Source organism: Vicia villosa, unplaced genomic scaffold (genome assembly GCF_029867415.1).
Source record: "Vicia villosa cultivar HV-30 ecotype Madison, WI unplaced genomic scaffold, Vvil1.0 ctg.001848F_1_1, whole genome shotgun sequence".
Classification (NCBI taxonomy): Eukaryota; Viridiplantae; Streptophyta; class Magnoliopsida; order Fabales; family Fabaceae; genus Vicia; species Vicia villosa.
The window spans coordinates 302,030-329,125 of NW_026705750.1; the positions used below are offsets into that span (position 1 = coordinate 302,030).

The 27,096-nt window shown below is 31.3% G+C and overlaps 4 protein-coding genes across 4 annotated transcripts; 1 reads left to right on the forward strand and 3 right to left on the reverse strand.

Annotated features, from left to right (window-relative positions):
- Positions 1-6,217: 6,217 nt before the first annotated feature.
- Positions 6,218-8,527, reverse strand: LOC131636876 (uncharacterized). Its single transcript, XM_058907464.1, has 3 exons — positions 7,692-8,527; positions 7,416-7,565; positions 6,218-6,897 (listed from the first exon to the last, which is right to left on the reverse strand). Exons 1-3 carry the CDS (start codon positions 8,307-8,309, stop codon positions 6,598-6,600), a joined length of 1,068 nt encoding a protein of 355 aa, XP_058763447.1. The 5' UTR covers positions 8,310-8,527; the 3' UTR covers positions 6,218-6,597.
- An 890-nt stretch (positions 8,528-9,417) lies between these two features.
- On the forward strand, positions 9,418-10,452 carry LOC131636887 (protein FAR-RED IMPAIRED RESPONSE 1-like). Its single transcript, XM_058907477.1, has one exon. The coding sequence runs from the start codon at positions 9,418-9,420 to the stop codon at positions 10,450-10,452; it is 1,035 nt and encodes a 344-aa protein (XP_058763460.1).
- Positions 10,453-12,353: 1,901 nt separating this feature from the next.
- Positions 12,354-13,048, reverse strand: LOC131636875 (uncharacterized). The gene is made up of 2 exons (XM_058907463.1): positions 12,921-13,048; positions 12,354-12,840 (listed from the first exon to the last, which is right to left on the reverse strand). Exons 1-2 carry the CDS (start codon positions 12,960-12,962, stop codon positions 12,427-12,429), a joined length of 456 nt encoding a protein of 151 aa, XP_058763446.1. The 5' UTR covers positions 12,963-13,048; the 3' UTR covers positions 12,354-12,426.
- A 2,972-nt stretch (positions 13,049-16,020) lies between these two features.
- Positions 16,021-20,953, reverse strand: LOC131636888 (uncharacterized). The gene is made up of 3 exons (XM_058907478.1): positions 20,908-20,953; positions 16,591-16,679; positions 16,021-16,485 (listed from the first exon to the last, which is right to left on the reverse strand). Exons 1-3 carry the CDS (start codon positions 20,951-20,953, stop codon positions 16,027-16,029), a joined length of 594 nt encoding a protein of 197 aa, XP_058763461.1. The 3' UTR covers positions 16,021-16,026.
- Positions 20,954-27,096: the final 6,143 nt, after the last annotated feature.

The window sequence follows — 27,096 nt, forward strand, 5'->3', positions numbered from 1 at the left end:
TCATTGCCATACGCATTATACAATTGAAATGCAATCAGTATATTAATATTTTAGTTCTTAAATTTATAAATATTTAATGATAAAGTATTATATATAGTATGGTTTGTTAAATTTTCTAATTATTTTTTTGATAAAATCTATTATATATTTGAAGATGAATGGTTTAATTTGATTTATAATAACATATTTAAAAGTTAATATTTTTATTATCATTTTAAGTTAAGTAATTATAGTTAAATAGATAACAAATGATTAAATTTAAAATATTTTTTAATAATTTAACTTAATATAATATTTATAAGATCTACACCTTTTTTTTTTATTAGTTTAGCATGTTAATATATCAGTTCCTAATAAAATCAATATATATATATATATATATATATATATATATATATATATATATATATATATATATATATATATATATATATATATATATATATATCAAGTGAGAGCAATTTTTATTGAGAGATGAGAGGAACAAATATCAACCATTAGATTTATCAAGAGAGAGAATGTTAATACATTAATGTGACTATTAATTTCTCTCTCTTGATGAATCTAATGGTTAATATTTATTCCTCTCATCTCTCATTAAAAAAATACTATATATATATATATATATATATATATATATATATATATATATATATATATATATATATATATATATATTATGTAGCAAAAAATATATATCAGTAGATCAGAGTATTAAAATGTGCCATATAGCTTGTATTCAATTAGTTTCATGATTGTATGAGTTAACAATAATTTAAAAAAATAGAGAAAATTTATTGACAGAAAAGTTACGAAAAGTTATAGTTGTATTTGTCAAAATATTTTAAATAATTTTTTAATTTTTATACTATTTACAATTTAAATCATTTTTATATTTTAATTTATTATGGGTCTATTATTAAAATACAACATCGCCTCTAAACAGTTTGGGCCGGCCCTTGCCTAAACTACTCAGTGTAACCCCTAATACCAACATGGTATGTTTGTTCATTGTATGCATACAATGTTTATTTGTCAAAACAATATATTTTTCTTAGATAATAGTTGAGAGATATTTAGCATAAATACATATTTATATTATTAATCACTTAAAATATTTTATAAATCATTAAAATATATGTTATTAGTTATTTATTTAACATATATCTCATTCATTATTAAAATTGTTATGAATCATAGATGTTAAATGTCTTTACACTTTTATGAAAAGATTTAGAAAAGAATTTGATATAATCGTTGTCTATGTAGATGACATAAATATATTGTTAAAAAAAATAATTTGAGATGAAGAACTTAGGAAAGATAAAGTTGTGTCTAGGTTTAAAAATTGAACATTTGTACGACTGACTATTTGTACATCGAGAAGCCTATATAACAAAAGTGTTAAAACGTTTTTATATACATAAATCTCATATGTTCCATATATCAATGGTTGTTAGATAATTGAATGTGGAGAAATATTCTTTCAGACCTCGAGAAAAGGATGAAGAACTACTTGATTATGAAGTGCCATATCTCAGTGTGATTGGAACACTGATGTATATATATATATATATATATATATATATATATATATATATATATATATATATATATATATATATATATATATATATATATATCTTGATATGTCATTTGTCATCAATCTATTAAAAAGATACAGTTCTTCACATGCACAAAGACATTAGAACAAAGTCAACATATACTTCGTTATCTCAGGGGTACAATGAACATGTATTTGTTTTATTTCAAAGTATTTAAATTAGAATTAACAAGCTATGAAGATGCAGGTTACTTGTCAGATCCTCGTGATGGTAGTTCCCAAACATGTTACTTGTTTATTTGAGGCAAGTCGATAATGTGTTTGGTTGAGATTCCTAATTCAACACATACAACAAATTTGAGGTTTCTCTTTCTGAAAAATAAATACAAGAACCATATATGAAGATAATACGACATGAATCACTCAATTGAAAGATAGTTACATCAAAGGAGGGCAAACAAAAACACATTTCTCCCAAGTTCTTTTTCACTCAACAAAACTCAAACTTGTAGGACAAAGATAAAGTGAGAATGAGAAAATTTGTGTGAATGAATGTGTGAAAATGGAGTGAGATTTTACCCTATTTATAGGTAAAAACCAATACTTATGAACGACAAAGTTTTGTTTATAATTAAAATTGTGTCATTTTCCCCCTCATATATTTATAAACATCGAGGTAATATGTTATTTCTTTTTAAATAAAAAATAAAATAAAATAATGAATTTTTCTTTTAGTTTTCTGCTCACCCGAGGGAATAGCTTACTTCTATTGTAGAATAAAAAAGAAATGGTAAACTGTAAGGTATATCACTTACGGATTTTTACCACTCACCATTTTCTTTTTGGATTTCGAATTTTTTAAGTATAATTAGGAATATGTTTCTCAATATTGTCAGTCAAGGAAAGAATTAAATCATTGAATTTTGCCTTTGATGACAATATTGAGAAATTATTTCCAAATATGAAAATTGATTGCAAAAGGTGGAATCAACAATAACAACACTTGTGAGAGAGATTGCAAGTAGGGGCGACGCCAGTGCCCGGCGACGTAGGGCAATTGCTCAGGCTTTTCCTTCTCTCACCCTGAACTTCAAAATCTCATCGCAATGGTCTCTCTCTCTCTCTCTCTCTCTCTCTCTCTCTCTCACGAAATCGAAATTGTTCCAGGGAGTAATCGCGGAACAGTGATCGTGTTTAGATGTCTAATCGTCGCGAGTTCTCTTCTTCTTCCTTTTCTTTCACTTTTAATCTCGATTTTCGATGCGAAATCGTTGTTGTGATGCTATTCATTATAGTTGTTGATTGTGGTTTATGAATTGGTGAAGAATTGTTGATGAATTTATGGTTTCACGCTATGCACATCATGTCTTCAGTGAAATACCTGAACCATGTTCTTTTATTTTTCTGTGTTGAAACCTCTTGGTTGCAGCTATGGATTTGGTATGGGTTCCCCGATTCCACTACTTGAGCATCTCTAATGCAACCTTGGGATGGTCCATTGGAACCATGTAACCCGTATCATGGACCTTTTTTTGTTACACATAGAAGTCTTAACTGAATAAAACATTTACCAATGACCATGAGCAAAGCAAGAAAGGATTTGGTAGATATAAGAAAAGCCAGGTTTAAATTTGATTACGGAAATAAAATAAGCAATTTATCTCTGTACATTATTATAAACATACAATAGTGTGAGCCACCCCTAATTTTAATATTTTGTCCAAGTCTGTAACAAAAAAAGCACTTATAATCCTTTCTACTGTTATAACCATTAATGATTTGGAAACAATGTTGAAATTAGGGTTATTTAAGCAGCACTGCTGAATGTCTTGTTACCAGTGTTGATTAAAAGTTAGTCGTATTTTGCAGATAGAGTTATGTTAAAAATTTCAAATTTCCCCATGTCACCAAATTCTCAATTAATTGGGAAAAAGCTTCTGTAGTTACATCTATGCAAAGGTTTTTAAATTAATTGAGAAAAATCTTCCGTGGAAAGGTTTGATGGGGTTTGATTAATTGGGAAAATCCTAAATTCTTAATTAATTGGGAAAAATCTTCCGTAGTTACATCTATGGAAAGGTTTGATGGGTTTTGCCAATAGAGTGTTCCTTAGATGCATGTACGGAACTTGGGATTTTTCTAATTAATTGGGAAAATCTCAAGTTTCACTATGTTTTATACGGAAGCTGGGGAAGGAAGCAAATTGTTTTAAAATATGAGGTGCTTCCGGATGGGCATCTACGGAAGCTGGGGCAAAATTGAAATTTTGCATGGTGTGTAAGATAACCATGGGGTGGATTGAGAAACTTTCTAATAAGAAAATAAATTAAGAGAACGACATTACCTGCTTCTTGAATTGAAAGTGACGTAGAGGGGAGAGAGGAAATATGAACAGTCTGACTCAGAGATAAAGAGAGGAGCAGTCGGTCTATAGTACTGATTAGTTTTTTTTTTTAATTTCTATTCTAAGTCATAAATAATTAATTGGGTTGAGTCTGTTTGGACCATTGGGTATTCATCTGTTTAAATTTTTACACCCTTATTTTTATTAATTTTGGCCCTGATTTCATTTTAAAATCGGCTATTAAATTAAGAGAAATACAAAGAAAGTAGGGATTAGACCCGAGCGCGTGTCCGAACTTGCTGAGCTATAGAACCGTCCATTCTAATCTAGAAGTTGAATGCCATGTTATGACAATAGCCTTAAAGGAGTTTGTTTGGCTAAGAAATTTGTTACCAAAGTTAAGACAGAGAGAACTTCACACAAAAAAAACTCATATGTGACAATCAAGTTGTATTACATATTTCATTCAATCCGTATTTCTATAAGCGTACAAATCAATTTTGAATATCCTTACATATTTATCAATTTTGAATACTAGTTAAGTGATATATTTAATAGGTCTCTCAAAAACTCTCAAATTAATTGCATTTGTAACAAGGTGGACTCATAAAATCTATATGATTCAACTTGAGGTAAAGAGTTAAGAGTATGTTACTAACATATAAAATTGAATAGAATTGATATGCATTTATTATGTTGTCGTGTATCTTACCTGATTATAAATATACAATATGTATGGTCTCATTAGATGCACATTATATTTCTACATAAAGAAACTAACTAAAGTAACTAAATAATTAGTTCAAGTGCTGAAAAATTTTAGTTAAGATGGAATCAATCGAAAGTAATCAAATTTGATCTACAACTGAAACAATTATTAAACAAACTTTACCATTACTTCTAATAACTCTTTATTATCAACCTAACAAAGTGCATCATTACTTTCCTTTGATCTTAACTTTCTATAGAAAAAAACAAGTAGCTCTGTCTTTTCACCAGATAGATGTTGTGGTTTTTTAGTGTTTGAGATATTTCAAAGGTCACAAGTCCTACAAGTCCCACACATAGACTATACCATTCAGAGCTTTAGAGTCTTTATATACTAATGATTGGTTATAGCCTGCAAGAGTGAACCCGCGTGTTCCCGAAAATCGAGCCAACTACTTGATTCAATGTAAATCTTATAGTTTCCCTCGCATTCGTAACTGTTTGTGCTTTGGTTCGTTGTTGCCGACATCAATTTACAATACTATGTTTACCCTACCAGTACCATATAGTAGACAAGTATCAGAATCATTTGAAAATGGTACTCACAGACCTATCTATACAACATCACCTGAAGCTAGTGCATTATTAGTGATTCCCTAACAGCACCTGTACTTTCTGCCTGAGGACTATTCGGTGTAATATTTTAAGTATTTAAAATGATCAACATGTGCTCTTGATCAAAGCAATTGAAAAAGGAATTTGAAGAAATCTATAATATGTTAGTCCAGTAGGGTCAATGCTTTAGGGCCATAAACCACTCCTGTTGTTCTGTAAGAGCATCACTAGAGCATGTTCTATTCAGATTGCTAATGTTTACCAGTGGAGTTGGTTTCCGATTTTGACAGTAAAATACTAGAAACCTAACACGATGTTCGGTATTCAAAACAAACAAGAGCCTGGATATTATGGTTGATATTATTGTTTGATCAGTGGTTAAGAAATCCATAAAATGAAAGTTTGTTTATAAATACAAGTTCAATGTGACAATGTAGTTTACCTCTGTCATTATTTTGGCTTCTTTATGCAGTGACTTGTGCGGCTAAAAACAAAAGTATGTCCTACTTCTGCTTGCACAAGTTGGGCTTGGCTTGCATGAGTTTATAAAGGCAATGCTTATTGCTTACTAGTAATCTCAAACCCTATGAAAATCCGAAAATACTCTTCCGCACTGTTTAGAAATTGAAATCAGAACGCACCCAATAGACAAATAGACATGTTTGGATATTGTAATCCAGATTCACCATCTAATGACAATAGTATAGTATATCATTTTTGTCATATTTAGTTCGTCTGGATTTAAAAATCCGGACTTAATTGTATTTAAAATATTAAAATTTTAGAAGAAAAAAGGGCATTTCGGACCAATACGGATTTTGAAATCCAAACAGGGTTTTTCGCATTCTGGATGCTTCAGATGAACTTGAGCTCTCATCTAAATTATTAAATCCGGACAAGTTTTTTTGTGCATTCTGGGTGTCTGGATTTTAAAATCCGAACGGTGCGAGAAAGGCATTTTTGAAAATTCCATAGGATTTCATAACCCCTTTATAAAATACATTGGGCTTGCAAAGTTGCAAGAGTTATATACATTATAAGTTGCTTACTTTTGACATATTTTTGGTTGAACCAGGTTTTGCTTTATAACTCATATGACACTGAAGTAGCTATGCTAGGCTACTTTAATGGATGAGGATCATGGTTGTTGATTATAACAATAAAAATGAATGAATCAAGATAAAATTATACTCAAAGGTGAACACTACTACTAAGAGGTTCCAAATATATTGTTGATCAAGAATTGACAGATAAAATCAAAGTCAAAAAGAACCTTTACAGTAAAGATCTTGGAGCTTCTCACAAGACATGAGGGTGTTGTGCTGATTGAGATTGATTTAACTCCCAAGTCTAGTTACTATTCACTTCATGTTGGGGTTTTAGACTCATAGTTTGTTGTTGTGAACCAATTGTAGCTACCATTATCTTCAAAACTAAGAGCAAACAGCCAGAGATTTTTCTTCATCTTGCCAATATTCCTTGAGATTCTGTATTTGAATAACTCCGTTGCTGCAGAAAACAATCCTTTACCATCAACAATAGAGCTCCTTTGATATTCAAGAACCCAAGTGTTAGGATCTAGTTGAAGTACAGAGGCACCCCATTCTGGTTGTATCCATGAGGTATTAGCCTTTCTAATCAAATAGCTAACTTGTCCATCTTTCCACTTTAAAACAGAAACACAACAACAACAACGACATGAAGTTAGTCCAACAATATTATTTGTATACATACAGACCATTTAGATTGAGGTTGTGTCTGACCCGTGTTGGCCTATGCAGCACTGACACAAACACGCACACTAGACATGACACCGATAATGAGACATTGATGGCACTGATACTAATTTCAAAAAATGAATAAAGTGTAAATAATCGCATGTATAGACCTCGTGTTGGACACTTACGAACACACCAGACACCGGTATAGGCGTCGTCTCAGACACTTATGAACACACAACACACCAGACGCATGTATAGGCGTCGTGTCGGACACTTACAAACAGACCACACGCCACACACGTCTTTGTTTTGAGGTGTCAGTGCTACATAGGTGCATTGGTGTCTGACACATTCACATAAACATACACTGATCCATTAAATCATTCTCAAATTATTAAGTTCTGTATGTGTTTTCAATCAATGACAAATTGAAACTAAAAGCATTTTGGAGAATTTAATTTACCTCAGTAACTCTTCCAGATAAGATAGTTAGGGTTCGAACAGACATCCCGGTTGTGATCATTCCAGCTGTTTGAAGAGGCCAACCCCAAATTGTAACCTCCTCCATTGCTGATTTGTACAATTTGCATCTTGAATTCAATAACAGACCATCCTATACACAATTTTCAAAGAGAAATTCAAAAATCCATAAAATTGTAATCTTTTATCTCAAATTCAAAGTTTTTTTAAACAAATCAAGAAACTTTTTTATAATGAAATAGTCCAAAAGTCACAATACCTGGCTAACTTCCCACGAGCTATCATTAAAACTACAGTTTGAAACTCTTCCATGAACAACATTCCCCAATTCTTTCTGCAAAAATCTCAACTTTCCATTCAAATCATGAATTTCATGACATTTCTCACCGACCCTTTTCACCAAATCCGACGACAAAGAAGGCTGATAAATCACAGAAACAGCCCTCGACAAAACAAAATCAGCAAGCAAAAGAAACCCCAAAACAATCACCACATTCAACACACCAACACCCGAGTAAAAAAACCTCTTTTTACCCTCGTTCTTCATCTCCATCCTCTGAACCTGATTCGATTTAGCACTCGATTTGACGACAGGACTGACCGGTGGTGTTATACAGCTAGAAGGGTTTCTTGGTGTGTTGAAAACGGAAGAATCAAAGGTGATTGGAGAGTAGGTATTGAAATTGGGTTTGGAAGAAGAGAACTTGGTTAAGGAGCTATTAGGTACGAGATCAAGGGTTGCGTTGATACTGGCTATGCAAAATTCACAGTTGCAGTTGGCGTTTCTCTTGCACCCATTGTAGTAGCAGCTGTTTTCACGATTATCTTCTTCATCATCGTTGATGGTGGATTTGGATTCCTGAAAGTGGAATCTCATGGCTTCTTGAATTGATTCTTCAGATATTTTCTTGTTCTTGTTGTGTTGTGGGTGTATTGAAATCTGAGAAGTTTGATTTATGAGGTGAAATTTGAAGAATCAGAGGTAGAAGTTTGAATCCCAAGCCAACGGTCGTATCGGTTTGTGGAATAGTTTAGGGCTCTTGAAAATATAATCTCTATTATTATAAAATAAATGTCGTATTAAATATTGTACATATATATTTATTTTGAAAAAACATATGATGCATATATTGAAAATATATTTGATAAATAACAGAGAGAATTATGGTCATATAAAATCTTAATGAAATCTATGTTCTAATATTTAGAACAAATGACGAATTAAAGAAAGAGGAAAAATGACAAGATGGAATTTTTAGAATCTAACAAATATGTCATTTAGTAGATTTGTCTTATGGTTGCAAACTGGTAGGTTATAACTTTGAAAAAAAAAATTAAAGCCTAATGAAACTATTGAGGAACAGAAATGCTATGTGTACACCTTGGTGTTACACTACACCGTATAAAACTATTCCACTATGTTAAATTAAATAATTAAATAATGTTATCACTTTTGCACATGTGCACATGTTTTGTATTTTTTCTCTCTCTTAACCCCAACCACATGTTCATACCTTCCTCTTCTTTGCTTCCGCGCCAGTTTTTCTTCCTCTTCTCCCACCATTTTTTCATCACCATCTCCACCAAGGTCAAACAAATACTTGTTCTATCAAGAAAAAAAACTATTTGACATCATTAAGCAATGAAGATGAAGATTTGACTCATTAAGTTTTTATGTATCATTATTGTTTCTTCCGATAATACCAATTTTTTTCTTTTGAATCATATATTATACTGTTTATAATGAAAGATTAGTATAAAACGTTATTATTTTCATATTTTTTCATGATTGTTCATTAACCATGTTATATACTGTATTGACCAACTTGTGTCACAGTATTAACCTCTTTTGAAACTGTCATGTTTGGAGTTTATTAACCAAGTTATACACAACATTAACCATCTTTTTCACACTATTAACCAACTTCGTTATAAATTTATATTATACATCTAATTGGCATATTTTGTGCAGTTTGTGCATCATAATGGATAGTTCAAACATTTTGATAGATTGTGGAGGTAGCCAAAGGGAAGATGTAGAAGTTGATCACGGTGATGGTGATGGTGATGGTGATGATTCACGTTGGGTTCCCGAAATTGGAATGTGCTTTTCTTGTGTAGAGGAAGTTAAAACATATTATCAGCAGTATGCTTTGAAAAAGGGTTTCGAATGGAGGATTAGGTCATCAAAAAAGGGAGATGATGGAGAGCTCAACTACCTAATACTTTCATGTTCAAGAGGGGGATCAACTGTTTCAAAAATTTCATGTACGTTAAAGACACTACCATCTCGAGCGAAAAATTGTCCTGCCAAGATTTGTGTTAAAATGAAAGAAGATGGTTTGTGGTACATTACACAATTTGAATCTATCCATTCTCATGAAACTAGCCCTACGAAAGCAAGATTGTTCAAGGCCAACAAGAAAATGAACTTACACGTGAGAAGAACAATCCAAATCAATGATGATGCGGGAGTAAGGATCAACAAGACTTTTCAATCGCTAGTTAAAGATGCAGGCGGTCATGAAAATATTCCGTTTTGTGAAAAGGACGTGAGAGATTATATTAACAAAGAACGTCGTGCAATTGGAAAAGAATGTGATGGTAAGACTTTGATAAGTTATTTTTGTAAAATGAGGGAACAAAATACAAATTTCTTCTATGACATAGATTTGGATGATGATTTTCATGTGAGGGATGTATTTTGGGCTGATGCAAGAAGTAGAGCCGCTTACGAATATTTTGGCGATGTTGTAACTTTCGATACAACATACTTGACTAACAAGTATGACATGCCTTTTGTTGCATTTGTAGGTGTGAATCACCATGGTCAATCAACATTACTTGGTTGTGGATTACTATCAGGTGAAGAAACAGATTCTTTTGTGTGGCTTTTCAAGTCATGGCTTCGTTGTATGTTAGAAAAACCACCTATGGGTATTGTGACCGATCAATGTAAGGCTATGAAAAATGCTATTGAGTTAGTCTTCCCTACAACTCGTCATAGGTGGTGTTTATGACATATAATGAAAAAAATTCTAGAAAAACTTAGCGGATATGGTGAATACAAAAGGATCAAGTATGCAATGAAAGAAGCAGTCTATGATACATTCACAACAGATGGTTTTGAACAAAAATGGTGTTTGTTCATAGAAAAATTTAATCTCCAAGAGAATGATTGGTTGGGAGGGTTGTATATGGAGCGTCATCGGTGGGCACCAACTTTGTTAAGGAAATATTTTTGGGCCGGTATGTCTACTACGCAGCGTAGTGAGAGCATACATGCCTTCTTTGATGGATATATAAATTCTACAACAAGTCTAAATCAATTTGTGAAACAATATGATAATGCTCTTAGAAGTCGGGTAGAAAAGGAATTTGAAGCTGATTTTAATTCGATGGATACGACAATTCCATGTGGGTCAAACTCGACCATTGAGAAGCAATTCCAAAATGAGTATACTCATGCCAAATTCAAGGAAATTCAAGTGGAATTCAGATCTAAAATGAATTGTTCTACCTCATTGAAAGGCGTGGAAGGTTGTTTTCCTACATATCATGTGTTGGAGGAGATATTAGTTGGAGAGATACGTAAAGAGTGAGTCTTAAAAGTTGTGCTTAACAAGGAAAACCATGATTTCAAATGTGAATGCTCATTGTTTGAGGTTAGAGGTATTGTGTGTCGCCATGTGTTATCCGTGTGTAGTCAGGAGAGGATTACAAGCCTTCCGGATAAGTACATTTTAATGAGATGGAAAAAAAAATATTAAAAGGAAGCATTCATATATAAAGACTAGTTATGGTGTAACAAAATTGAAGCAAAAAATGGACAGATTTGACAAATTATGCAAACATTTTTATGAGGTTGTTGAAGTAGCTGCTGATTCAGATGAGGCTATTGATGACCTCCATGAAACATTACATTTGTTTAGCTCTAATATGTCCATAAAGGATAGTGCAGTTGTTGAAGAGAATCTCAATGAGGATTCCAATCCAATCAATAGTAATCACATTCGTAGCCCAAAACATGTCAAGCGCAAAGGTCATCCTCCATCTAAAAGAAAAATATCTGTCTCTGACACGATTATTAAGAGGTCAAGGAAGCAAACCAAAAAAAGTGGTCACATTGAGCTTACTACGGTATGTCTCTTTTCGTTCATAAATGATATCTTATTGAAATACATATATAATGTAGTGGAATCTTACTTTATTGTTTCTCTAAATGTGTAGGAGTCCAATATTGGAATGGTGGGAAGTCAGCTCGGAAGTAACATTTGTGTAGAATCATCTCTTAAGGTTGTTAATGGAGGACATTGCTTAGATTCAAATATCGTGGTTTGTGTCCATTATAAGATTGTATTAAATAATATTTGAATTCTTATGTAATATTTGAGGAATTCATATGTATTAGTTGAGGAAAACTTATGTGTACTTATTAAGTCACTAATTTATATATATATATATATATATATATATATATATATATATATATATATATATATATATATATATATATATATAGGGAGCATATCAAGTGAGAGCATTTTAAAATGAGAGATGAGAGAAATAAATATCAACCATTGGATTCATCAAGAGAGAGAAGGTTAATGCATTAATGTGGCTATTAATTTCTCTCTCTTGATGAATCCAATGGTTGATATTTATTCCTCTCATCTCTTATTTTAAAATGCTCTCACTTGATATGCTCCCTATATATATATATATAGTTTTATGTGAGTCATATTTTAGTTGTTTGTATGTTATTGTTCAGGTTGGAGGTAATATGTCATTCATGGATCTTTTGACAACATGTGAAACACCTTTGGTGGGTTCATCTCAAGTTTGTACAAATTGATGATGATTTTGGGAATTTTTTGTTTTTGACATTAGCATAGCCAAAATACATTGTGCACAGAAAAAAATACAACCACAAATTGTCAATATTTACAAATTGGATCAAATTCTACCAAATTCTACACTACAACACTAATTATTTATAAATTCATTCTACTACTTTTTCCACGCTTCGTCCTTGGTTTCTTCTTAAGTCTTGTAGCCATGTTGGAGGTAGACTTTGGTTGGTTTTCCACTACATTGGCATCAACATTTGGTGGAGTGTTATGTCCAACATCTCCAACAGCAATTCCGACTTCATCTTCGGTGATAAAGTTCACAATTTGTTGATCATCTTCGACATCCTCATTTTCAAACCGAGTGTTATCTTTGGCCTCTTTAAGCATCCTCACTTCACCCTCAAGAATTGTTATCCTCTCTTGGAAATCTCTATTCTCAGCCACCAATCTTTGATAATCATAAGGATCCACAAATTGTTGTCCTTGTTCAAACAAGGCAGCATTGACTATGTCATATTTCAATTCTTCCTCTATTGCAACCACTCTTTCAATTATCTAACAAAACAAAAGTCAAGTCAAACAAACGACAAATTAAAACATATATTTCTCAATTAAAACACACACAAAAATACTACCATGTTATTGTTAAATGCCTTCTCAATAGTTTTCTTCTGCATACGTATAATTGGCCAATTCAATACCCGTGGAAAAGTTAACCTAGAATCAGCAGGTGCTTTCTCCAATGATAAGTGGTTGAATGCCCAAATCTATAAGAAATATAAGATGTAAATTAAAAATTTCAAGATAGAAGATGGTACTATAAAATTACATAATCCATATACCTGCAATACGGCAGCACACCCATTTAAGTGTCTCTGTGACTTGTTTTTTCCTTTTATCAACACAGCTGAAGACTCGCATAAACTAGCAACCACAAAATTATAAACAGCAAGACCCCAACTATATGTATCAAGTGAATCCAAATCATCTAAGTGTTTAATAAATCCCGTGAATACCTTATCCCCGGTTTTTGGAAAGTAAAACTCTGCAAATGCGAGTAATATGTAAATTCTAGAAAAATTAACTAATTTATTCCTGTGTTTCTGAAGTTGTTTGCAAATATTGGTAACGGTTACCTCAGCCCCTTTAAATAGACCTAATGCTTCACATTTTGGTCTTCTTCTACAACTAGGGTATTACCAACAATAGATAATCCAATAGCAAAATAAACATCCACAGCAGTAAATGGTACTATCCTCTCCCTAACCCGAAATCCCCTATTCCGTGAGTCTCATCTACTTGCTAACTCCCATAATAAACCACCCGAGATTGAGAAGTCGTTAGAAATATCCAACGCCCATTTGAATGGGGTGTTTTCGATATGGGCACGTTGAACTGCAGTTAATTTTTCGTTGATTCTGCTCAAATTAGTCGGGATACAGCAATGCCTCATCCGTACCTTAAATTTATGGAGAATTTTTTTTATTAATTTCACTGTAATAAGTAGCAATCAGTGCACCCAAAATAACAAAACTAAAAGACATATTCAGTACATCAACAACAAGAACCAAAACAAAATCAATCAACTTACTTCAGTTTCGTGCGAATTTTTTGATGATGACATGGTTGCAGCAATAAATCAACAAAAATAAATCAATCAACCTAATAGCAAAAGAAGATCAAATAAATACATAATCAGTACAAAACAGATATGATAAACCCTAAAGTTTAAACATACTAAGACAAAAAAAAACAGAGACATTTGTTGATAAAAAGGAAGGGAAAAATACACTACACCGTGAGATAGAGACCAGAAGCCGTGAGTCGCAGTGAGTAACCGTGAGTCGCCGTCAGACGCCATCGTCGTCGCCGTGAGAGAGAGACGAGAGGAGAGTCACCGTGAGAGAGAGGGAGACGAGAGGCGGTGAGTATGGAGACGAGATGAGAGTCACCGTGAGAGAGAGAGAGAGAGTAGCTGTGAGTGAGAAAAAGACGATAACTGTGAGTGAGAGAACGAAGATAGCCGTGAGGGAGAGAGAAGATTCGTGAGAGAAAAGAGTCATGAAAGGAGATTCATTATTGTTAACCAAACCCTCACTTGTTATTTACCACCATGCCCTTATTTTTTTTCTAAATGACAAAAAACTCCTAGTTTTATACGGTGTAGTGTAACACCAAGGTGTACACATAGCATTTCTGATTGAGGAATACAATAAGGTTTATATAGCCAATGGTTTAAGAAAAAGAGAGAATGTAGATTTCTAAGACACCATCTCATCAATTACAAGAATAAAATTTAAGGTTAACACCTATTTTGCCCCTATTATATGAGGCGAATTCAAAAATTAATCTTGTAAATTTGTGGCACTGCTGTGTTGACTTTTTTTTAAATTTTTTATTTATTTTAGGATTACGTGGAAATGTCATGTTGATTTTTTATTTTATATTTAACGTTTTACATGGAAATGCCAACTGTATTTATATTTATTTGAAATTTAAAAAAAATGTATTTATTTTAAATTTTAAAAAATTGAAAATTTTGTAATCATAGAATATTGAACCCATGACCTTGCACATGATTAAACCAAGAATTTAATTGAAATGCACTGACAGTTAATCATAACTGTTGATAAGTTAGTAATGTTTGACTTTTATTTTAATTTTTAAAAAGTAATATAATTGAAGGGTCATGATGTAGTGATGGTGTAAAATATTTTACACTGACATTGCATACCAATTAAACTCTTAAACCAAATGCTTACCACCAGACGAATTTGCTTTTCATGTTTTGTTTTTCTACAATAGTATATATTACATAGATAATATTTATTTTCAAAATTAATATTACATGATAATTATTATAAATTAGTATTATTTATTAGGCTTAATTGCAATTTTAGTCCCCTTATTATCATTTTTTTTGAGTTTTGGTCCCCCTATTTTAAAATACTGAATTTTAGTCCCTTTATTTTAGTTTTTAGAGGATTTTGGTCCCCTTGCAAATCCAAAGGCAATTTTTAATGAAATGGAACTCACATTGATGACATGTTCAACATAAATCTTAAATAAAATTAGTTTTTTTTAAACATTTCAGTGTTGAACTGACACTGACACATTATTAATATGAGCGTCATTTCATTTAAAATTGTCTTCGAATTTGCAGGGGGACCAAAATCCTCAAAAAACTAAAATATAGGGACTAAAATTCCGGATTTTAAAATAGGGGGACCAAAACTCAAAAAAAATGATAACAGGGGGACCAAAATTGCAATTAAGCCTATTTATTATTTATTACATGAATATTATTTTAAATGTGTACTATTTATTCTAAAATGAATACGTTAAGGGCCCGGTTGGTGCGCATGATAGGATATAGATAGGATAGGATAAAGAGATGCATAGAGACAGGATAGGATAGTGACAGGATAGACAATTATCCTGTCATGTGTTTGGTGCACACATGATAAGTAACAGGATAACATTATTTTATCCTATCATGTGTTTGGACGCACTTGATAGTAACAGGATAATATTTATTTTCATATAATTATATAAAAAGTAATGCTAAAATTGAAATTAAATTAAATTTTTCATAGCACTAAAATAAGTAAATAATTATAAATAAAAACATCATTAAAATTTAAATTGTATCAAATTTAAATTGTCATATGCAAAAGTAGCAACAAAACAATGAGAAAGTAACAAAATAAAGTCAAACAATACCATTATAAAGTATTGAAATCACTGCATCAATGACTTAACAAATGCGAGACGGTCATCAATATCAACACAACCCATAAATATGTGTAAACGATGTGGCACAGATAATATTTTGTCAGCGGCAACAAAACGCTCTTGTTCTGTTAGCTCCATTTTCTTCAACTCATTCATGATGTTTCTTGAATCATCAAACACATCTTTACCGACTCCTAGACGACTTGCTCCTTTGTTTCTTTTGTTGAAATGTATATCTTTGTTGTCGAGCTTCCTTTTAGATTTATTATTAGACGGCGATGGAGTCGTTTCTACATCATCCTCCTCATCGTTAAATAGCTCTTCTATTTCTTTATCTATCTCCTCAACATTATCAACAGGGGGAGCAGCACCTTTACCAGTAGCACGATCTTTTCCAAAAGCATGGACAAGTTTGTCAAAAAGTGAAATTGGAGTATATCTATAATCCTTTGCATTTGGATGACTCTACACAAGAATAACAAACATATTTGTTCAAGTAATCATAGAGAATAATCAAATATTTTACTTGTCTTGCTGTAAGAATTTTTTACTTGTAATCAAATATATTACTTGTCTTGCTGTAATCAAGTATTTTACTTGTCTTGCTGTAATTGGAGTATATCTGTAATCAAATATTTTACTTGTCTTGCTGTAATAACCTATAATAATCAAATATATTTGTCAAATAAAAATATTTTACTTGTCTTGCTGTAATAAAATTTACTCCGCATGATTACTCTAACCTGTTGGAACAATTAAACCATTCCTCCTAGAAATGGCATCCCGCAATACCCCATTCAAGACTAAATTAAAATACCTACTAACAGTTTCCCCCGATCGTTTAAATAAGAATTTAATTACACGATTTTTTGAATGATGTGCCAATATGTGTAAGAACATAGCCACTTGTTCTTCACAACATACTAGTCCATCTTCTTTCAATTGACCTTCATTACGGAGGAGACAACATAATAATCAAAATAATCTAATGTCCATACGAAGTTGATTAACACATAACACATCATCTCTCTTGATCAAAGATTCTAAAAATTCCCCCCTTAATCCTTCTCTATCCATCGGTTGTTGTCTAATGAAATTATTTTCATAAAACCATAGTGGAGAATGACTAACTATCATTAAAATTGTAAAACAAAGTTCAACCATCTCTAAAAAAGATTGTTCTAAAATTAAATATAACATCATATCTTGATCCTCTGAATCCATATTAACCTATAACATGAACAAGTAGTATGAGGGCACTAATATAACCATATAATAACATATAATAGAGTTATAATAGGGGAAACACAGAAAAAACAATGAAAAGCAGAAGATACAGTGAATAGTAGAAAAAGAAAATAATGGGTATCAAGAAAAAAACAAACTTTTTAACACAATGGATATCAAAATAGTAGAAACATAAAAAAAACATCAAAGAGAACACAAAAGAAGAAGAAATTAGTAAATAAAGAATAAGGAAAAAATTAGGGTTTTGATAAAAATCAATATTGATGAAGAAGAAACCGTTATTATAGAGAAATTAGAACAAGAAAACATTATCGTAGCAGAAAACGCGATTGATTTGGTGACGGCAGAGAAGATGGAACTGTAGAGATGAAAGGGAAGTGAGAGTGAGAAAAGGAACGTGAGAGAAAAAATATCAGAAGCGTGTGTTTTTGTTTTAATTATCCTATCATTTTGCTAACCCAGCTTAAAATAAGGATAAGAATAACAAAGGGGCAATAGGATAGGATTAGTAATAGGTTTAAATTATCCTTTCCTATTGGTGCACCAAACAACAGATTATATTAGGATAGGATAATTTTATCATATCCTGTCTCCTTATCTAGCACGCCAAACGGGCCCTAATAGTATATAGTATATATTTCAAAAATTAAAATGTTATTAATCAAACAATATTATTTGAAATATTATTTCAATATGTATTCCAATAATAAATTGAAAATAATTGAAATATTATTTTAGTTTATTAATTGAACATAAATTTAATATCTTAAATATATTATTTCAGTTTTTTAAAATATAAAATAACTGACATATTAAACTTAACTGTTTTTTTAATAAATTGTAATGTAACTATATTTTTTAATAAATTGAAATACTAAAATATTTAATATATATATATATATATATATATATAATATTTTAATATAATATTTTAATATTATATTATATTATATAAATATTTTAATATTTTAATATGTTCAATAAACATTAGATAAATCCTAATTTTAATTATCATACTAGATGTGATAAGCTTAACATCACCAATTTATCTTTTGCAGTTGACCTTTTGCTTTTTACTAGAGGAGATTTTGTATCAGTTGATTTAATGCTCAAACACTTTGAAAAGTTCTCTTTGTCCACTGGCCTCAAGATGAATCCAAGGAAGTGCTATGTTTATTTTGGTGTTGTAGATGAAGACACAAAGAAGAACATTAAAGATAAGACTCGCTTCATGGAGGGCTCCCTCCCCTTCAGATATTTAGGTATCCCCCTCACTAGCAAGAAGTTAGCAATTAAGCACTATTTACCTTTGATTGGTAAGATTATGCAGAGGGTTAATCATTGTAGTGCAAAGATGCTTACCTATGCTGACAGACTTCAACTAATACAAAGTGTGATTTTTGGTGTGTTTATCGTTTGGATGAATTGCTTGCCCTTCCCTAAAGTTGTCCTCCACATAATTAATGCTATTTGCAAAAGTTTTTTATGGACTGGAACCAACTCTATATCGAGGAAATCCCCTATCTCATGGAAGAAGGTCTGCAAGCCTAAAATTCATAAGGGATGAATATTGTGGATTTGGAAACCTGGAACAGAGCCAGTATGCTAAAGTTGTTGTGGAATTTAAGTAAGAAAACCGACAACTTATGGATTAAGTGGATACATGCTTATATATTTATTGCATACTTATTGTTATACATTCCTATATATTGTTGAGATATCTCACCCCTTCTATTTGAATGTTGCCTCCACTTGGGTAACGTACAGGTAATGAGGATTAGTACACTTTTGAAGTAGCTTGGAAGATGTTGCTCTCCCTGTTGGTTATGTCGATTCGGATTATGCTCTGATACGTAACAATGAGGGGCGATGTTTGTTTTATTTATGTTTTGGAGTAGCATTATGTATAACTCCCTTTGTGGGATAAACTTTGGTGTTTGATGTTAGTTTTGGATATTTATGATATTAGTTCATGATTGAAGATTTAAATAATTATTAATGAATTTTGCTGCTAATAAAGTTATTGAAATTTAGACATGAAAAATATGTGATTTATGTTTTAACATGTGTTACGTATCGCATTGTATGAGTATGTAGGTGAATGAGGCATCATAAATATCTAAATTGGCTATAATTTACTCTAATTTTGTTATATATTATACCGAGGAATTTAGGGTGTTACAGTTCCTACACAGGTACCACAAGAAGTTTTGACCCTAGGAGGAGTATTTAACTTCTAAACCAAGTCTCACTTCTCATCAACTCTAAGATGAGAGGTATCAATAGCTTCATTTATACATAAACGATAAGCATTACGCACAAAATACATGTCATTCTTTTTAAATTTCCACACTAATTTACCCACATGGACCATCTCGAATAAAGGGGCTTTGAGAATTTTATCCACATCTCCACACCAAACAAGGGGGTATATCAAGTTATAGTTCCACTGTTTTCTAGTTAAGCTCATCACATCCAAAACTTTCAGATTAGCAGTAACCGGATTATTTGACCAAGGGTTGACCAATGAAGTGCTATTATGTAAATAATTATGACCCCAAACCGAAATTCTATCACCTGATCCAATACTTTATTTATACCCGCCTCTAACCACAAACTTCGAGCTCCATATACTCCTCCACACATAACTAAGATTATGACCAATCACTGAATCAATTATAAAGTCTGGTAAATAAATTATTTGGATTCGTCATAAGGCTTCAAGCTTGTTTTCCTAGCATGGCATAATTGAATGCAATAAGATTTTTGAAACCCATACCACCATCCTTCTTCGACATAGACAAGCAATCCCAAGATATCTAATTTATTTCTTTAGACCGATCTTGGTTATGCCCCCACCAAAAATAATTAATCATTTTCTCAATTTCATCACTTAGAGAGAAAGGTAATAAGAAAATACTTATGATGTAAGATGGAATGGCTTGTAGAACGGATTTGATAAGAGTTTCTCTTCCCGCTTGAGAAAGGCTCCTGCTACTCCAATAATTAATCTTTTTCCAAATTATATCTTTAATATACTTGAAGGTCGCTTTACTACTTCTACCAATCATAGATGGAACACCGAGATACTTTCATGTCCCTAACACTTGTTGAACCCCTAAAGTATTAGCCAAGAGATTCTTAACATTTGGATCAACATTCCTGCTACAAAAGAATTTAAATTTTTGCAAGTTGATGGCTTAACCCGAGCTTCTTTGTAGGTGGCAAGAATATTCTTCATCTCATTAGCTTCATTTATGGCTACTTTGAAGAACAAGAAACAATCATCAACAAACAGTAAATGAGATATGACGAGAACTTTCTTACATATTGTAATGTCGTGAATATCTCCCCTAGTATTGGATTGTTTGATAAGCGATGTAAGCCATGCAAAACAAAGAATAAATAGGTACGAGGATAAATGATCTCCATGTCTCAGCCCCCGGCCAGGAACAATTAGACCAACTGAATTACCATTCAAGAGCACCAGGTAATTTATTGTTTCCACACAATGCATGATTCATCTTACCCACTTCTGACTGAAACCCATCGTGACAAGAACATCCTTGAGATAATCTCAATCAATCATGTCATAGGCTTTATTAATGTCAAGTTTAAGAGATATATCACCATTCTTACCCTTGGTTTTAGACTTCATGTGATGAATGACCTCAATAGCTACCATAGCATTATCAAGGATAGATCTCCCAGGCACGAAAGCTGGCTGGTTATCAGAGATACACTTGTTTAACACTTTCTTTAAGAGGTTTGCAAGGGCTTTTCCTACCACCTTATATAAGACATTACACAAGCCAATTAGTCTCCAATCTTTTAAAGAAGTTTGAACTTCTCCTTTTGGAATTAGAGTAATATTTGTCGTATTGAGGCTTGGAGGAAACACACCATTATCTAACCAAGAATAACTAGCATTAAAAATCTCTTAACCACAAATATCCCAGAAGTTTTGATAAAACCCAGGATAGAAATCATCCGAACTATGACTCTTTGTCAGCATGCATATAATATATTGCTTCTTTTAATTCCTCATAAACAAAAGGAGTCGGCAACGTGTTATTGTCTTCTTCTGAAATGGTAGTCTTAAGAGCATGTAAGACCTTATCACGAGCACTTGGCTTCTTCTGAAAATGGTCGAAAAATAGTCGTGAGTGATTCTACACATCTCCTCGAGCGAGGAGCTGACTTCCCCGTTGTCATTAGTAAGGGACATAATAGTATTTATTTTCTTCCTGGCCGTAACATTGATATGAAAAAAACTGTGTATTAAAATCGCCATCCGTATACCCGTGAGCTTTAGCCCTTTGCTTCCAAAACAAAACATCTTTGACAAAGAGAGAGTTCAAGCATTTTTAAGGGCAATGAAATAATTAATATTACCATCCTGACATGATATCAAGCTCTTTCAATTTTTTGTGAAGACTTTCAATTTCCTTTATTAACTTATGGAAATTTTCTTTACTCCACTTCAATATAACCGCGCCTCAATTCTCCGATTTGCCCATAATAGAATGATCCTCCAATTTATGCCATTGGTCAATGACGAAATCCTCGAACCCTGGTTCAATTAACCAAGCATTCTCAAATTTGAACCCCAAATGAGACATATGTTGTGTCTCTCTCGCTTCACAACTTAAGAAAATAGGTTATCAACTTGAAGTAGTTGCCGTTAAACATGTCACCTTAGCATCAGAAAAATAAAACATCAGCCCCTATTTGCATAGCTCAAACACCTTTTTTCCTTCAATAAAGTATATTTTTGTTATTCAAAATGAAAATTCGTCTTTTAATTTAGTATTCTAAAAAAATTATTTTAAATTTATATTAAAAAAAATATAGTTTTTAAAGTTAAAATAATCATGTTCATATCTATGCAAAATATAAAAGAAAAAGACATATTTATATTTTTGGTTCTCTTATTTTAAAAAGTTTTATTGCACACCTCTACCATTATTCTCATACTCCTATATTTTTTTTAAAATATTCTAATTTTATCTTTTTACTATAATTTTTTTTTACTATTTAATTTTTATCAATGAACAAACCGATGATTACGTGATAACTTATAGTAAATTATCCGGTAAATAAACTGATAACTATCTAATGATATATGATAAGTGATTCGCTCAATAAAAAGATGACTATGTTAGTTATCCGGTGAACAATGATAACTCAATCACTTTTTTTTCAATAAAATATATTTTTGTTATTCAACGTGAAAATTAGTCTTTTAATTTCGTATTCTAAAAAAATCATTTTAAATTTATATTAAAAAATCTAGTTTTTAAAGTTAAAATAATCATGTTCTTTATGCAAAATATAATCAAGTGTAAAATTATTAAAGAGTTATTAAAATTATTTAAATTTAAAATAAGAAAATTAATTTCGTAAGCCACTAAGACCAAAATTATATTTAACAAAAAAAATGGAACTATCACAAAATTAACTGGAATATTTTACAAAAAGATAATTTTACTATATCATTTTAAATTAGAAAAGAAAATAATAGATACTGAATGAAATAAAATGAAATCAAGTCTTATTTTATTTTATCCTATGCTAATTTCTTTTTTATAGTAGAGAAATAGATCATTTTAATATTATTTTGTTTTATTCTACTTATTTTTTGTTTAGGCCAATTATTATAATCTATATAGTAGTGTCTGAAAATTAAATACTTTGAGTTCACAACTACAACTACTTGTAACTATGTTAGGTTGACAGATACTGAACATTTTGGAACCGAACACATGTCAAAGTTAAACCAAACACACCAAAATATTAGTAACTAACAAGATCCGTAGTTGTTAATAAGCTACAAACATTTTAATACAAAAATGAGAACGAGATTAGGAATACCAAACTAGTAGGAATCAATAATTAAAAACAAGAAAAAGTTGAAAAAAGATCATGGAATTACAACCCTGTACAAGACAAGAAAGAGAGGTTTGGTCAAAAGAAGCTAAAAACAATAAATAAACTTTTATTTTCACAAAAATAGAGTATCTTCTGCCTCTTGCTCTCTCATCATCATCAATACAAATAATCTCCAATTTAAGAAGTTCTTGATGATCTTTAATATTTCTCTGTTTTATTTTCACAAAAATAGAGTATCTTCTGCCTCTTGCGCTCTCATCATCATCAATACAAAGAATCTCCAATTCAAGAAGTTCTTGATGATCTTTAATATTTCTTTTACGTAGGTTTGGACGATTTTAACGTTAAAAATCATCTTAATTGCAAGAGAAAAAAATGTGCGGTTCGGTTTGGTTTTTTTGACTTTCAAAAATAAAATTGAATCAAAACAAATCAAACTAATGCGGTTTGGGTTGATCCGTTTTCTTAAAAAAAAATTATTGAGACATACATACATATATAGAGGAAAATATAATTTTGTGTTTAATCATTCATACAATACTATAAAAAAAGTTTATAATTGTTGAAATAAGTTTTTAATTTGATACGTAAAAATACATTTTACAATTTTATTTGAGAAAAAAGAAAATGCACTGACAGTGTAAAATAGTTTGACACTCTCAACTAATGAGGGACATGCATCACAATAAATCCCAATTTTATTTTTAAAATACTGAAATGATATGACAAATGTAAGAGTTTTTATTGATTGTATATGTAAAATTGTTTTATACTAACAGCGCACTATCCTTAAACTCATTTTATTTTTGGGTTAAACAATGATATACATGAAGTTGCATTCATAAATAAATATTTATACAAAAAATACGATAAAATATATTTTGTCAAAATAGTATTTATAAATGAATAATATTTTGTTTAATGATGATATATAAATTAAAATAAATATCGTACAAAGAATATGATAAAATATACACATAATACAGTTGATTTCTCTAAAAAAAATTAAAAGAATATATATTAGTTAGTAAGATTTTGTAACATAACGCGATTTGGTTTGGTTTGGTTCAGTTTGTAAAATACAAACCGCAAATCGAACCGAACCACATAGTTCTGTTATAAAATGGCCTAAACACATCTGAACCAAATGCAGTTTTTTATGATTTTGATTTGGTTCGATTCGGTTTTGCAGTTTTCTATTGGACATATTCGGTTTTAATCACCCGTAATGATTCATTTCTTCTTTTTCTTAGCGTAAGTTTAAAATATAGTGAGTCAAACACTTTTAAATGAGTTATAATTTATTTTCTTATTTGACCAAGCTTTCCTCGAAGATCTTATTTTTCAATCTTTTCGTAGGAGAATTGTTCAAGATATAAGTAATCATGGTCACTATTTGTCCCCCCCCCCCCCCCCAATTTGTAAGGTAGCCATATATTTCTGCTTCAATGTGCTTCTTGCTATATTCAATTTATTTATATTCCTCCTTTCAACTAGGTCAATGTGTGTGGAGTATATGGTGTTGTAACTTCATGTATAATGTCATGTTAGACTACAATAATTTTAAATTTTTATGGATGTATACTCTCCGCTTCCATCTATCATTAAAATAGTCAGCATCTTGCCACTTTGTTTTTCAACTGACCTCTTGGATCTTTTGGAAACTTCTAAGGAATCATTATTAGCTTTGATCAGATATAGCCACAATATTTTTTGACAACTTATCTATAATGATGACACATCAAAGTGGCCATAAACATCTGGATGAACCATATTCAATACGTCATAGATCTCATTGGCAAGTTGTTAGTAAAATTTGACTATGGATGTTTTTCCACCATACATGTTGTGCAAGATCTCTTAGGAGTTGTAATTCTAGACATGTCTAACACCATCTCCTTTGGATTAAGCTGAATTAAACTATTAATATTTAGATTGTCAAGACTCTTGTGTCATAGGATGCTCTCCTTGTCTTGAATCATTGTTGCAAAGTAGTCAACCTCCACTATATTGAGTAAGGTCTTGAAGGTTCTATTTTTTGCAAGTATTGATTCAAAATCAGTTTCCTCTTTGCATCATACATCTAAGTAAATTATCCTCCATAATTAATGAGTGTCCTTTCTCTATCCGTTGTCCAACACTTATTATGTTTCACTTCATCTCAGGAACGTATAAAACATTTTCTATCATTGTTATTTTCTTCTTAAATGTGCAAACTTTTAGGAATGAAAGACGAACATTAATATTGTTCTTGGATCTATACCATAGATAAGGATAGTGAAACTCATATTTTTCTCACAAATTAGTATCTTTAAACTGGGGATCAAGTATCAAAAGTGGGTATGCTTAAAATTATAAGGACTTGTTGTGATCATAAAGTATGACATTCTAGAGACCTTCTATGTGTTATCGTAAAGTAAACAGTTTAACATTTAATATCTTCATGTGTATATTATTTCTTCTACTGAATATTTACTTAAGTTTTTTTAGGAGGGACAATGAGGATGCTCATAAGATTCATTGGATAAATTTATACAAAATGAGTGTGGATATGGATGTAGGTGGGATGGGGTTCAGAGGGTTAAGGAGTTCAACTTTGCCTTGTTAGAAAAATGATGATGGAGGTTGTATGTTGATTAGGACGAGTTGTGATTTAAGGTGTTAGCTGCTAAATATGAATTATAAATGGGTTGTATTAAGTGTAGAGGAAATAAGGCTCAGTGTAATGGGGGTGGACACAAGTTGTTTGCTAGGTGTCAATGTGGTGGAGGCGAGCACAAGTTGTTGGATAGACACCTAATTATCTCGTTTGGTGGATAATGGTGAAGGTATCTTTTTTTAAAAGGATCCTTGCCTAAAAAGAGGTATTTTCAGTTCTAGGTTATGCCGCCTTTATCAGATGTCGAAGGATAAAAATACTATTGTAGATGAGAAAATAAGATTAAGTTGGGGGTAGAAGGTCTAGGATCTAGGGTGGAGTTGAAGAAGGAGACTCTTCACATGGGAGGAGGAATAAATGGAATAATGTTGTTTCTTGTTGAGTAACTTATTTCACAGGCTATTGTAGGTGGACGTTAGGTGTGAATTCTCTTAATCGTGATGTTGGTTTATCATGTGAAAGAAAGATATCATATTATTACTCATGAGAACCAACTTCATCCATTATCGTCGCATGATCTCATATGGAAAAATTATCTCAAAAATAGGATTCTAACAAAAGACAATTTGGAAGGAGATCGTCGAAGTGTTCAGGTGGTTGTGAGAATGAGGAGAATATTCAACATTTATTTTAGGGTGTGAGTTTTATGGCAAAAAGTGAACTTATGTCCTTTAGTGGTTAGTGATTATTTGTGTTCTTGCAATACCCTTCAATTTTGCGGCAATACTTTCAAGACATCTAGTTGTTGGTCATTTGAGTTATCTAGAAAGAAATAAATATACAAACTTTCAATAGTAAAGAAACAACACTTTTGTGATTGGTTGACAAAGTTAAAATTCTTTCTTGATGATGGATGAAGGCTAAAAGACCTAAGTTTTTTTACTTAATTTCTTGACAGTCTAACCCTTATGCTAACATTGGGTATTCTATCGTGCAATTCAGTGGTTATTCATGTTTTTGTTTATAATCTAACAACTTCTTTGACTTTTTTATTTTGAGTTTTCTCTTTGGCTTTGTTTGAAAGCTCGGAGGAGAGGGGAACGGAAGACTTCCGAAAACAAATTTTAAAAAATAAAATAAAAAAATAAATCTTTTTTAAAAAGATATTTTTATATATAATAATAAAAGAGTTTTAATCATTATTATATTTTTAATTTTTATGATACTATAACAACATCAAATATATTTAGAAAATTTATATAAACTCTTCTAACCCTCTACAACTCTCATTCAATACAAATTTTGAGTTCTTCCAAATTATGAGATTTTTAATATTA

Bases quoted from the DNA above. Each gene is read 5' to 3' on its own strand.
- LOC131636876 (XM_058907464.1), bottom strand. From the start codon at position 8,309: ATGAGATTCCACTTTCAGGAATCCAAATCCACCATCAACGATGATGAA. The intron at 7,566-7,691 runs GTATTGTGACTT...AATTGTGTATAG, and splicing joins GCTCGTGGGAAGTTAGCCAG to GATGGTCTGTTATTGAATTC. The intron at 6,898-7,415 runs GTAAATTAAATT...TCTGTTTTAAAG, and splicing joins TATCTGGAAGAGTTACTGAG to TGGAAAGATGGACAAGTTAG.
- LOC131636887 (XM_058907477.1), top strand. From the start codon at position 9,418: ATGGATAGTTCAAACATTTTGATAGATTGTGGAGGTAGCCAAAGGGAA.
- LOC131636875 (XM_058907463.1), bottom strand. From the start codon at position 12,962: ATGCAGAAGAAAACTATTGAGAAGGCATTTAACAATAACATG. The intron at 12,841-12,920 runs GTAGTATTTTTG...TTGTTTTGTTAG, and splicing joins AGGCATTTAACAATAACATG to ATAATTGAAAGAGTGGTTGC.
- LOC131636888 (XM_058907478.1), bottom strand. From the start codon at position 20,953: ATGGTAGCTATTGAGGTCATTCATCACATGAAGTCTAAAACCAAGG. The intron at 16,680-20,907 runs GTAAGAATGGTG...TGATTATTATAG, and splicing joins CATGAAGTCTAAAACCAAGG to GTTATTACAGCAAGACAAGT. The intron at 16,486-16,590 runs GTAATATATTTG...ATTCTTGTGTAG, and splicing joins ACTTGATTACAGCAAGACAA to AGTCATCCAAATGCAAAGGA.